Here is a 13,772-nt window from a genome sequence, read left to right as displayed (position 1 = left end):
TGTTTTTTTTTTGGCAGGTTGCAGTGAGTGAATTTTTGCTTTGCTTTATGTTATTTTTTAGATTATTTAAAGTATTCCATGGTCCTGAATTTCACATTTCAAATACCCTTTTTATGACCGGCAGATAATTTCCTTCACTGAGAAAATGGGAAAATTCGTTCACCATTTAACTTGAGCAAGCTTTGAGATTTGAGTTTTAGATGAAGTCTTTCTTGAAGCATGGAAAAGCAGCATTTCAGCAGCATTGCATGAATGAATTCTGCATCAAGCATCATTGCCTCCGAGCATCAGGGCGGAGAAGGATGTGTGTCTCAGCCTGTTCAGATTTAGTAGGACTACCTGATGAACCACAAGAAGGCACAGACACATCCACGCACACACAGAAATCAGGTTTGGGCACACATACTGTACATTCACCGGCACGCAAATGCAGTACACATGGACACTTGCACACACAAACACACACACATACATATGCACGCACGCACACGCACACACACACACACACAAACAAGATTATTTATGAAAATGTGGTGCAGTTGATCTACCTGCAGGCCCAGAGTGCAAAAGAAAGAGGAACTGCTTTATGCTCGTTTGAGATTAGCATTACTCTTTAAAGAACTATCTATAATAAGTTGAATGTTATCATGGAAATCTCAGTGAAGCAAGCAACCTAGCTAGCGGGCTGGTTCACCTTTCATTCATAAATGTAATAAACACACCTACTGTATGAAATGAAACAATCATGGAGTAGGTTCCTACACTGGAGAGGTTTTAATAGTGTCTGGCTTATTGTCTCACAGTGCCCCTTACCGTTTCACCTATGCAAAACATTACAAAGTGACATGTAGAAACTGTGTCATACGTACACATATAAGTTTATACTTTTGGTCTTTGGTATTTATTTTTCTCTTGAGTGTGACATACTGGAGAAGGCAGAGAGATCTTAAGCAAACAAGGACATTTCAAATTTTACATACATTTAAAAAATATCTTATTTATATCATCCTACTCAAAGCATTGAATAATGCAGCATGCAAAGACATGTCATGAAACAGAAGAGACACATAAAAGTGAAAAGTAAAACCAAAAGAACAATAATATACTAACCAAAGGACACAACAAAGCCCTAAAATGACCTAAAGAAAAGGATAAAGATGTCTAGATGTTAAATGTAAATTTAAAAAATGTGTCTTTTAATAATGTCTAAGTGATGCTTTGTGGCGAGAACTAGAGATTTGTGGAATATAGCTGCATGTATTAAAGACATACACTGTTGAGAACTCCTATGAGGAAAGTGGCTAAGAGCGGTACAATCTGAAATAAGCACCTCTGTGGTCCGGGCTCTCACCTGCTTGTTCATGAAGATGTAAATGATGGGGTTGATGGCAGTGCTGGACTTGGCCAGTATAGAGGGGATGATGCTGGCTTCAGGGGTGACCAGGCCCGGCTGGCCGAAAGTGGCCAGGAGTGCCATGATGCCATAGGGCAGCCAGCACAGCAGGAAACAGGTCACCATGGTGATCACCATGACGAGCACGCGCTGCTCCCTCTTGCGGCTGACGGTGGTGTTGATCCTGCTCACCTTGAGGACAGTGAATGGGGTAAGGTTGGGGTAATAAAGTGGTGGAGAAGGGTAATAAGCGGGCAAGAGGGTAGTGGTGGTGTGGAGAGGAGCAAGAGAAAGGTAGGTGAGGGGGTAATTGGTTCCGAGGAAAAAAGGGGGGACAAAAGGTGTGGCATGAGTGAGAATCTCCTTTACTCCCCACAAACTCAAGATTACTTACATGGTCATTTAACACATATGCACTCAGTTATCAGTTATATTTAGAATTTTGTGATGTTTTGTTTTTGAGAACATATGAGAGCCAAAACCTGAACAACCATACATTTGCGTCTTATTCACAGTCAATTTCATGTGAGCATATCCACACTTGATCCATTTTTTATATTAGCTCATTCAGAAGCACAAAATCAATGTGTCACCAGAAATGTCAGCATTCAGTGTCCAGCACATTCATCACGTGTGTATCTAGTGAGAAATAAACCTCTCAAATACTGATTTGTGGTTGTCAAAGAATTTCTGAATGTCTGATTGAATGATTCCGATTTTCTCTAGTTCAATTACTTGCCAGCAGCGAATACATTTTAAATCTTATAGATGCTACGACTTGTGGCTCAAACACAAATACAGAGCAAATTTTATGGCTTCTCAGCACGGTTTTTGATAGGTATGGATCCATGTGTACAATCTGTTTACATAATGTTTTCAATTGTTAAAAAAAAGTACACATTGGGAATTGAAGCTGTTGGGAACTACAAACTGAAATTACTGCTGCCTTGTATTTTAAATAACTTGTTTCATAGCAATAAAACATGCAAATTAACAATTCATCAAACCAGCAGTATTGGGATCTCATTAGAACATTCATTATTGTTCCTTGTGTCAGCTGCCAGAATGATGTATTCTTTTTATGTAACCCACAATGTTGGCTGCTTTGCTCTTGATACTATTCTGTTGGAGTCATTTTCAAATATTATCAGTATAAACAATTAATTCCTTTATACATAAACAAATTTTTATCAGAAATCATGATTCTGCTTGAATTTTGTTCTGTCACCAAGGTATATACTTTAGACATCCTTTCTATTTACATTTACAATGAATTACTTTTACCCAAGTAAACAAAGGAAAATGTTACTCCTTTTATTCTACATCTTTCAGTTTTGCTCTATTACGTCTCTCTCTAGTCCAGCCAAAACCACAATAAGACACATACCAGAAATACAATATAAATGAACACACTTTACTCAGATCTGGCTGTACAAGATGTAATCCCTGCTAGAAAAACCACACACTTTTATATAAAAATATATAATTTAAACCGATCACTTGGGGCTTTTTTGCAGTCCAAGTTGGGACTGTGCATTAAATATGAACTGTGTAAGTTTGACAAAAGTGTAAGTTTTGACTTTTAATGCTTTTTTTCCCCCCACTAAGCCAGCTTAGGCACCCTATGCCCTGGTTAACTGACTGCAGATAAAGCCAAAATACAATCGGCGGAAAGAAAATGGAGGAACTGTCCATCTTCCACTCTCTCGTATCTTCCTTCTCAGCAATGCTTGCCTTTGCCATGTATCTTTCTTTCTGTCTAGAATCCAGTCTGCTACTTATAACCTGTGCAAACTGCTCTCCACATTCTGCTCACTCGCTCCACACTCTGCCCCCCCCCCCCCAGAAGATTGTTAAAGCTTCTTTTTTAAAAGATTAACCCCTTCTCCTCACCTCCTCCCTGTTTCCCTGATTGCTTACCCCCCCACAACCCCCACCCTCACACACATCCTCCTTCTCACCCATCTCTAACGCTGAAATCTTTTGACTCCTAACATCCCACTGCCATACTACTACACTACTCAATGTGAAGAGCAAAAGCTTGTGCTTTGTTTACCACAATGAATCTAACTCTAATTAGGTCATTGTGGATATTGTCACTACTTTGCTATCGTAATTATGTAATTATCTATAGATGACTAATACTAGAACATCTGAAGCACTTATGCCCCACCAAAGTTTGGGGAGGGATGGGAAAACAATATTTCACCACTGTATGTTTTATATAATAAGTTACTATAATAAGTTACTTCCTATCTCTATGAGCTAGCGACAAAGTGCTTGTTTTAATGGATGGAGTTTGTTTTAATAGTCATGCTATCTTGAGAAGTTAACGACAAGCTGGATAGCTAGCTAACTCACTAGACATCTGTTGAATCAATCAGTCAGATTGTTATTTGGTTAGGCTGGCTGAAAAAACTTCACTATAAAAGGTATGGAAAAATACTTGAAAATAAAGAGTCTCTAGGACACCAGAAGTAGTCAGCAATATGCTCAAAATGTATCCCAGGCATGTCGTGCTGACCATTAGCAGCTACTGTGGATGTAGATTATATTTAGAAGTGGAACTCAGTATGCAAGCTAGTTACTTCGCTAGGCAACCTACAGTGGTATTCACAGATGTTATAGCCATTTGTCCTGTCAGGCATTTTAAATCTGTACATTTCAATAGTCTACGCCAAACAGTGATTATTATAGTCATTGTAACATTAAGTTTCACAGCCTCACTAGAAGGCCCTAAAGTCCCCCCATCACTAAAACCAGCCATCTCTCGTTCTCCCTCCATTGGATGCCAGTCATCAAGGGGCAGGGCTAATTATTATATCTTTCAATAGATTTACATGAAAGATTTAGATTTAGCTAAATCTTTAGTTTGCAAACTGAGATTTAAGATATAAAATCAAAATTTAATTTGGAACTTAAGATTTAAGATATAAATAAACATGTATTGTTGGCTAAATATTTACATTTGTAATGAAGGCTAGTAATAAAACAAATGTATACATTTAATCTTAAATTTTGGTTATGGAAAAGATATAAGTTTTTATAAAAACTATTTTGTTTTACAAAATATTTGCTTCTGAAACAGAGGTATAAGACATAGTTAAATATTTATTTAATCACATATTTAATAAATGTTAATAAATAAGACAACATTTAAATTATATATTTGGGGCCATATTTACTAAGCATTACTGTCAGGGCCACACAAATACGCATCGTTGACTTTTCAGTTTAGCGGGAAATTTACTAGTAATGTAAATAAACGCAGCAAGCAATTTAAATGCACCACTGGTATTTAACGTGCCTTACCCATGGCAGGAAAGCAACATTGTTGTATGACTCCATCTCTGGTGAAGTCAGGTTTTGGACAGGTCCCAGGATCCACGGATGCAATGAATAGACACTGTCACCAGTGCCACCTCACCTGTCTCATTAGTAAAAGCTACAGAACACAGTTTTAATTTCAGATTGTTTAATTCTGTACCAAATAGCCAACCAATTCCAGAGTAACCATCTCTTGACTTATCTAACAGGCAGCAGTTCCTAAAGATGGAGTAAAGTGTTTTTAAAAGATTTCCACCGTTTGCAAATGTAGGGGAGAGTCACCATAAATGTAACGCTTGATAAATGTAACATGGTCAATAACTTAATGTACAATGTGGCTACTGTAGCCATTTCAGGTTTGTATATGTGCAATTCAGTCCTCTACCATTTCCCAAAAGAACCGAGCAATGTGATAACCTTTGCGGGAGATATTTCAATTTCAATTAACTCCATACAGGTGCAATGCCTAAATAGCCAACATTGGACTGCATAACTGAACACAGCCTGAATATCCAATAGTTAGATGGAAATAAAATATTTATTGTATCTGCGTTATGTGTTCATGCATTCATATGAGTGGCACATTCATAATGCCACCAAAATAGCATAGCAGCAATAGCATAACAGCAATAGCACAATGGGGCAGCATTTGCAAAGAAACCTGGTCTAGGTTGGTTTAAAAATCAAATGCAATATTGACCACCAAGCTTGAACATCATGGAATGTTTCTATTTTCATGCCCCCTTTTGCAGCACCAAACCCATGTTGACACAATTTGGTTTACTACAGACCTTGAAACCAAACTTGGTGCAGACGACAAATATAAACGACAAATATAAAATTTGCAGGTAACAGAAATATCAATTTCACTTATGCCCAGGTGCGCTTGAGCTTAGGTTTTCAGGAAAATTGGGCCCTGAGCGATGTGACATACACAGACTTACACCACAAATTCTGCTCAAAGAGTTTGTCTTTTCCATTGCATCAGTGTGACCATTCCCTAGCTAGGTAACTAATTCCATTTCACCTTGGTCTACTAGGACAGGTGAAAATTCCAAATTTCATCCATTGGCTGTTTGACTTTTTGAATGACTAAACTAATTTCTGTGGACAAAATCATGCGTCCCCTTTGGGGAATGTTAACAATACATACATGATGTGGCCTTGATAAATAAAATTAAAAATTAAGTTTTCGCACAACATTTGCCATTTATACTTCGGTGAAAGCCTGTGGGGAGGGTTCTGTTGGCTCTATGGTAACAAGATGCCAAACTATTGACCATTTGTTTACATTTGTGTCATTAAATTACTGGGATTATAAAGGAGGAGGAGCTGAATATGCAGGGACTGCAGTTCAGGTTTGAAACAAACAGAGAATTAACATGAAAGTGGTCTATACGTTGCCAAACGCAAACACTGGCTGTTTGCCCATAACATGGGTGAGGATTTCCGGTAATTATGCTAATGCAGTGGATGCACCGAGACTGTCACCAAAGCTCTCCCCTCCTCGTTCGTGCCCAGGTGTCGTGGGATTCACGGCCAGCTGCTCGTTTGGCGGCTTTTCGAACTGCCTGAGTGGCTGAGAGCAGCACCTGGTTTTCTTTTCCTGCTAAGACTGATTAAACATTATAAATATGCATCTCCACCCACCTTAAGTGAAAAAGCCACATTTCACGCCCGACCCTGTAATCTTTAGAGGTGTAAACAATTTTGGGGATGTACTGCCCTGCAAACCCGTCATCCAAGACTACAAACACAAGCCAGTGTGGTTCTTTTCTTTTGGGGGGGCGGGGGGGGGGGGGGGGGGGGGGGGGGGGGGGGGGGGGGGGGGGAGTTGGTTTGGCTCATTAATGATATATCCTCAGTTATCAGGCCTATAAATCACTCCCTCCAAGGGGCCTGGAGGGTGGTGGTGGTTGTTGGGGGCAGGAGGGGAGGATGGTGTATGTCATACTTTTGACTGGTGGTCAGATTTGAACATGACTGTCACTCAGTGGGAATGCGAGCTAGCCAGGCTTTGAGATTAGGGGTGTGGAACGTTGGTTCCATTACTCTGCCTGCGGGGGAATATGGAAGCAGTGGAACAGGCCTTGTTGGCAAACACAGTCACCTGGTGCCAGTAACACAGCTGCAGATACATTATAAATTAGAATCGGGGGTGTTCATTAGTGGGTGGTAAAGGCTGGGAGAGGATTCAGGGGCAAAAGGCCAACAGGTCCAATGTAATAATGTTAGAGAAATGGTATTAAGCCCATCCAAACTCACCATTCTGTCGTCCAGCAGCACTGTGTCAACACTGGTCTTGAAAAACCCAGTCTTATTCAACTCATTCATATTTTATAATGGTAGTCCATGAACAGATATTAAATACTGAATTGTATCAGTGGCATATCCACCTTTAACCAATTTTTACTGAAAGTACACCCTCTTGTTCTACTTCTGGAAGTCAGTTATAATAAGCTATGTCATATTTGAGTTTTTCATTATAATAATGAGCTCATAGCATCAGTAAAAGGTGTTATTGTCCTTGGTTTTACTTTATGGAGTCCATATTCTTTGTGATCGTGCCCCCCCTTTAAATAACTATAGATAATGAGTTGCTCAAAATAAATTTTTGCCACAGCATGATATATAACGTTTATGCAACCTTTTTGACAGAGAGCTTGGGTCAAACACTAACAAGAGCACAACCCTACCAGTGCTCCCTTACAAAAATAATTAGCACATAAAAGAATATTGTTTAAAGCATAGTTCTGTAATGTAAAATTTTGACTGCTCTACCAAAATAATTAATAATAATTTAATAATTTTATTGTCTGCACTCCAGTGAAGTCATAAAGATCAGAAGGCTGTAAACACAGCTGGTAAAACAAAACTGCCACTGTCTTGCAACCTTTTTATCCCACCAACACTCTTGGCCTGCAGGAACGAGGATAAACCGATGAACGGAACATGGTCTGTTTTCATGTAAAAAGCTCCCACAGGCATCACTTGGACCTGGGCTGACCAATGCCTACATTATGGACTGAAAGAAAGCATTATATGCATGTGCACGTAAATAACTGGGAATTATATTATTAATATGGTCGACTGTGAATAATACCAACTGAAACGCAGGAAATACTGTATGTTATACACAGACAGGCACACTGAGCTGTTATGAGAGGTCATAGGTTTATCCCAGGTATGTATGGAGGGGAAAGTAAATACACACTGTATATATAGATAGATATGTATTGCCCGAATAAGTGTTTGGATTATAGGTTGACCACCACCTTGGACCTCCACAGAAAAGCATTTAAGAAAATGACAGATGAAAGCATAAGATCACATCCAGTGTACAAAGTATCTTATTACTGACACCAGATTTTAATGGTTCTCCTGTGTCTACAGGGGAGGGGAAGTATACTTCCTGGAGGAGAGTGGATTTCTTGGTGGTGGGGGCAGGATGTTGCAGACCTGTTCCTGTCCAGCCACCACACCTCGCTCAGAGCTAGGTACAAGTTTCATAAGAGACCTCTGAGTTTTAACACTAGACTCAAAGTCAAATACCTCTGAATACTGAGTTAGGTAACAAGTTTAAGGACCTCTGAGATTTCTATTAGCATATTCTAAATCACAAGACCTCTGTGTTTCTGGCAATAGATTCTAGGTCCTAAGACCCCAGAGTACCAACCAGATAACAAATCTGAAGACCTCTGAGTTTCTAGCAGAATTCAAGTCATTCTCAGGCCTATGCCATCTGTACCTGTAACAGGTTTTAGAAACCAGAGTTCATCATAAGTTAAGAACAAGTTCCCCAACCTCTGAGACTAAGCCAGTGGGGCTGCTGGTGGCAAAAATGGACTCTGAGATGCAGGTATGCTGCCTAGCACCAAAGCATACACACCAGGTAATTTCTGGGTATATCATGTTTCTATAGCACCTTTCCCCACTCTTACTAACAAAATGTCCTAAACATTCCAGTTACAGGATTTGAAAATAAATATCAGATACATGTGTGTTTTCCTTTCCTGCGACAAAGTCTTGATCCTTAAAAGTTTGGTGACCCTGACCTGACACTCCTTACACTTCAGTACATCAAATTTATTTTAAAGTATATTTTAAGTATATTTTGAAGTACTTTACAGACTACATTGGCCTATTTTAATTTATGTACAGCATTTATGAAATACTTTGTACAAATTTGTATTCTAAAGTGATATGGTTTTAGTATTTTAAAACCGTGGTCTAAGTTTACTTATGGAAAACGAACTGAAAGTGCACTTTAAGTACACTATGGTATGCTCTTATAAACATATTTGTAAGGGTTGACAGCTGTGCACAGAATACTGATTTTGTTCAGTTTCCGAGGCCCCGACACAGGCGTTGAGTGAAGTGTTTATACACTGCGTGGTCTCCCAAAGGTTCCTGGGGCAATTGAGGGGTCAAAAAATACCCTCAGGGCACCAATCGTTTTTGTTTTTTTGTAGACAAGGGTACCACTTGATTACCATAGACGTTATATGTGATGCCAGTAACAAGACAATAACAGTTACAATAGTTACAATAACAAGTATTAGATGCTGTGCTGTACTCGAGGAGCACACACAGCTACATTTGGAGCAACAGCCCACGGAACATTCTTGTGGGGAAAACTCAATGAAATGAGTGAAAAACTGGTTACATTTGGTTGAAAAATTGAAGTTTAGGAGCCAACTAGGATGTAGCCAGGCTATATAAGGATAAAAACCTGGGGTTAACCTATTCTGTTTGTCAAAACATCATTAATCTAGATTTCCCCTCTAGACCTCTAGATTCTGGCTTTTGCTCACTGGGGGTGACATTACTGATAGATGGCTTCTAGACGACAGTGCGTAGATTTCATCTGAATATTACAAATAGCAAAATGCCTAATGTTACTATGAAGTGTAGGCTATAAGCTATATTACGTCTACTGGGGAGAATTAACAGTTCAAATAAAATAAATATTTCAAGTGGCATTTTTATATTACCACATGTAATTCATTTAATAAGATTTAATCTGACCACAAGAATAATTTTTTCACCACCCAATTATACTGTGTAGAGCCGACATAGAACAGAGGAGCGCTATAATGCTGTGCACAAAAACAAACATTTGACACAAAACCAAAACGAGGCTGGGGGATGAGAAGCTGATTTACTGATTGCCTGCATTAGAAGAGCAGGTGAAATCCATCAACTTGCAGGTTGCAACCTCCAGGAAATGAGCCCATGCATTGAGAGTTCTAGTAATGTTATGTTGGAAATCCATTGTTCTCCATGTCTAAGAACGGTTAGCTGAGCAAAGCCTTTAAAATGTTGTATATTATATGGGAGAAACCTTAGGAGAAAAATATTTTGTTCATTTCAAACATGGTGGCAGTCTACTGCCTGTGACCCTACTAAAATGGAATCAGAATCAGCCTGCGAAGTCTGTTTAGAGGAATGACAATATCTGAGATACTCCATCTTGTGAAATTATCCACTGTGGGACTCTATATTTGACAAGCACCATTGTGCCGACAGGGAAAATGACATTTCATCCACTGACCTGAGCTGGTTCAATAAAATGGCTATCAGAATCTGACTCAAAAGTCTTGTAACAAGTCTACAATTCAAGGCAAAGGCATAGTTACACATCTGATTATATCTAATGATTCATTGGGAGAATGTACAGTAAATATCAGGTCTGAGCAGGTCCTATGAAATGATTGGATGGAATCAATGTCAAATGTTGAATTCAGAAGTGCTCCCTCATTACAAAGGCAACTTGTTCAATAGGAATCCAGTGTGTCTTTTAATAAGACAAAAAAGAATGGCCATCAGGTCCAAACCCAATTATCTCTCTTTTATCTCTGTGAGTTTTAACATTAAATGCATAAAAAGGAGAAACTTTTTAGTTAACCTTGGGATGAGACACGCATGAGTGAGCATGGCCAGTTTTTAATTTACTCAACATGTATATAGTTTATTGATGTGTAGTTCTATTATGCAGGAAAACATGCACTCCCTGGCATCTTGGGTTTATGGTTCTCCCTCATCCCAACCACGGAGCTTCTCCACCCCCAGTGGTGGAACGAACTCTCCACTCCACTACAAACCACTCAGTCATTGCCCATCTTCTGCCATGGTCTGAAGACGCATCTCTACAGACTGTACCTGGACTAACTATCACTACTGTGCAGGGTACTCCCAATCTGGGATCGCTCTTATCACTTCAATACTTCTCATTTGTTCCTGTAGCACTTTCATGTTACACTTGTATCTCCATCCAGCACTTAAATTGCACTTGTACCATTATATTTATGTTGTAGTCATCATGCCTCCTAGTTTGACTTACCATAACTTTCTAACCTAGCCTACACTTACTGTGTGAACTGGAGTCACTGTGTTCATAGCTATGGATAACTGTTACATAATGTATTGTAGTATTGTAAGTATTGTACCTTATTGCACCTTTGTTTTTTAGTTGATTCTCTGACCTTTGATATGCACTTATTGTACGTCACTTCAGTTAAGAGTCTGGCAAATCAATGTAATGGAATAAATCAGTGAATGGCTTCAGATTACATTGCATGGGGTTATTATGGTATGTATTAAGCATTAGAATTTACCCTGTGTATGTGCTTTCCCTGAATGCACAAACATAGAGGATGAGGTCAAGGGTAATGTTATGGTTTCCCACGAATTATGCAATTCAGAAGAAATGGGTTAGCATTAGTGTTGCTCAGACAGACTTATTCAATTCAGTTTTATGTAATTGCTAATAATAGTGTTTTTTTTTTTTTAAATACACCTTTAAAAATAAGTGGTCTGTTAATGTAGTTCATGATAAATGATATGTCAGTGTTGAATCACTGTGAAAATAATTTAACAACTATTGCAATGCAAATGTGCATTCTCACACTTACACAACTTCTGGTCAAAGCCACACTCACTTTCAATATTCTAACTGAATACACAAACAGACACAGATAATTCTGTTGGTTGAAAAGGAACTGATGCAGATAGTGTCACCTGTGCATATTCGTACACTATCATAGTCTTGAAGACATAGTTATTAAAGCATAATGAGCTATTGGAAATTGTAAACACACGCATACGTTTGCACTCACTCTTTTGCTCTATTCATACACAGTATGACTCCCAGAATTTTCTGTATGGTTTCACTGATGGAGTTTCACCTCACCGTCATCTCAGTGAGTATGTCTTCATATCACATCTCTCACCAAGTTTTAATTATATTCAGCCACCATCACTACTATTCATGTGCCCAGTGTGAATTTCATCGGGCTGCATAAAAAAAAGGCACAACGGCATATTGATTAGGGATGCAAAATAACGAATGAGTCCTCAGTTGCATCCAATTCGGGAACATGATTGTGGAGCGACAGCTCACACTTTTCATTTTACCACGGTTGACTAAACACAGGCATGCACGCACGCACACCCACCCACACACATACACATACATACACACATTTGTTTGAATGGGTCAGAGTGCTGCAGACTCCCTATGAGAATATAGCCTTTTGTTGTAAGCAATATCCTCCAATTAGCAGTCTGCCCAGCCTTACAGAGGGCAAGCAGCCAATAACTAGCATAGACCAACTGAACACTTGGATGTGCGTGTGTGTGCGTGTGCACAAACTGCCAGTTCAGCACCCAGTATCCCACAACGCCCAACCTCCCGCCATGTTGTTATAGAAACAGCACAACATCGCTCTCCGTGTCTTGTTAAGTGACTACATAGCTGGCAAATGCAGTATGAGTTCTGTGCTTGACTGTTGAAGGCTACGGCAAATTTGTGTACTCTCGCACCCCAGTGGCCCCTTGTCTGCATTAATTTGTCTTTTGTTCTTATGTTGCCCTTTTCAAGGTGTCACAGTTCAATATCCACAATCCATTACAATACATGAAATATAAAGTCTTATCCCTGAACATGGGAGAGCACATGGTTTTCCCCAGAATGATCAGGGAGCACAAAAGGGAACATTGTTTTCTGGCAATTAAACCCCCATGTAAGGCAGTTTAAGCCGATAAGTGCTAACAAGTTTACCACTGTGCGCATAATCCTGGCAAGAATCGAGACACCACAGAGGTTATTAGGGAGAAAGAAAAACCAATGAAAAGGTGCTGTCTTCACCATTCTGTAAACGGTGTAAATTCCTTGTGCAGCATGAGTATGTTCAATGTGATAAAATGTACTTTGGTTGGTGTTAACTGGGTAAGTTGCCTTTCAGTTTTACAATCCTTCATTCCAATTTCAATTTACACCCCATTATTAGGTGATCTTCACCAATCTCTCTACTGGAAAGTGAATGTGATTGTGACCTTGTGTGGGTGTGGTTGCTGAAATGACTGCATAATGAAGTTCACCTGAGCTATTTCAGACTTTAAGTGCAAGTACGTGACTAAAAAGCAGGTGATCCACTGTCCTAAAGTCTACCCGTGGTGTGTAGTAGTCCAGAAGGTCTAAATGATTAGTTTCATTTAATTAATCATTGTGTCTGTGTATGTCTTGTGGACATGTGGGGTTTCACCGAGGTGGGGTAAGCTTCGGAACCTGTCACAAAAAGTGTTATTTGACGCACCATTTATGGTGTGTAATATTAGTACGGGGAAGCTTACACAGAGTGAATTCAATGAATACTAATGGAGTGAGCATTTGCTGATCTGAAGTGAAAGCAATATTTATGTCACTAGAACAGTGAGTGAGTAAGATATGAACACAAGTGCTGTGAACGCAAATTTGAATTACAAAAGCAGGCTGCATAGTTGCCATTAAAGGGGAATTACACCGCAAAACAACATTCAGTTAATTTAACAAATAAAAAAGCAACTGATTAATTTTCTCTGTGTGGCTGGCCAAAACTAATCTCTGCACAGAGATATCGGCAGCAAAAGGTAGAAATTTGGTGCAAAGGTGCAAATTCCTCATTTTTGAAGAACTACAATGGGTGGGTAATTTAAATTTGGAGATTCCTCTGACTTAGGTGAAAGGGGCGTTGACCAAACTCATGCCAAAGAGAGATTCAGGGTAGCTATG

At 39.2% G+C, this 13,772-nt stretch overlaps 1 protein-coding gene across 1 annotated transcript in view; it reads right to left on the bottom strand.

The window, feature by feature from the left end:
• The window catches only part of LOC118225061 (parapinopsin-like), an 80,080-nt gene that overhangs the window by 21,431 nt on the left and 44,877 nt on the right, over positions 1-13,772 (bottom strand). The window contains exon 3 of the mRNA XM_035413076.1: positions 1,352-1,585. Within this exon, the coding sequence (XP_035268967.1) occupies positions 1,352-1,585 (234 nt within the window). The remainder of the gene's footprint in view (positions 1-1,351; positions 1,586-13,772) is intronic.

This window comes from Anguilla anguilla, chromosome 4, assembly GCF_013347855.1.
Source record: "Anguilla anguilla isolate fAngAng1 chromosome 4, fAngAng1.pri, whole genome shotgun sequence".
In the NCBI taxonomy this organism is placed as follows: Eukaryota; Metazoa; Chordata; class Actinopteri; order Anguilliformes; family Anguillidae; genus Anguilla; species Anguilla anguilla.
Note: the sequence above shows the minus strand (reverse complement) of the source record. Positions and strands in the feature narration are given on the sequence as shown.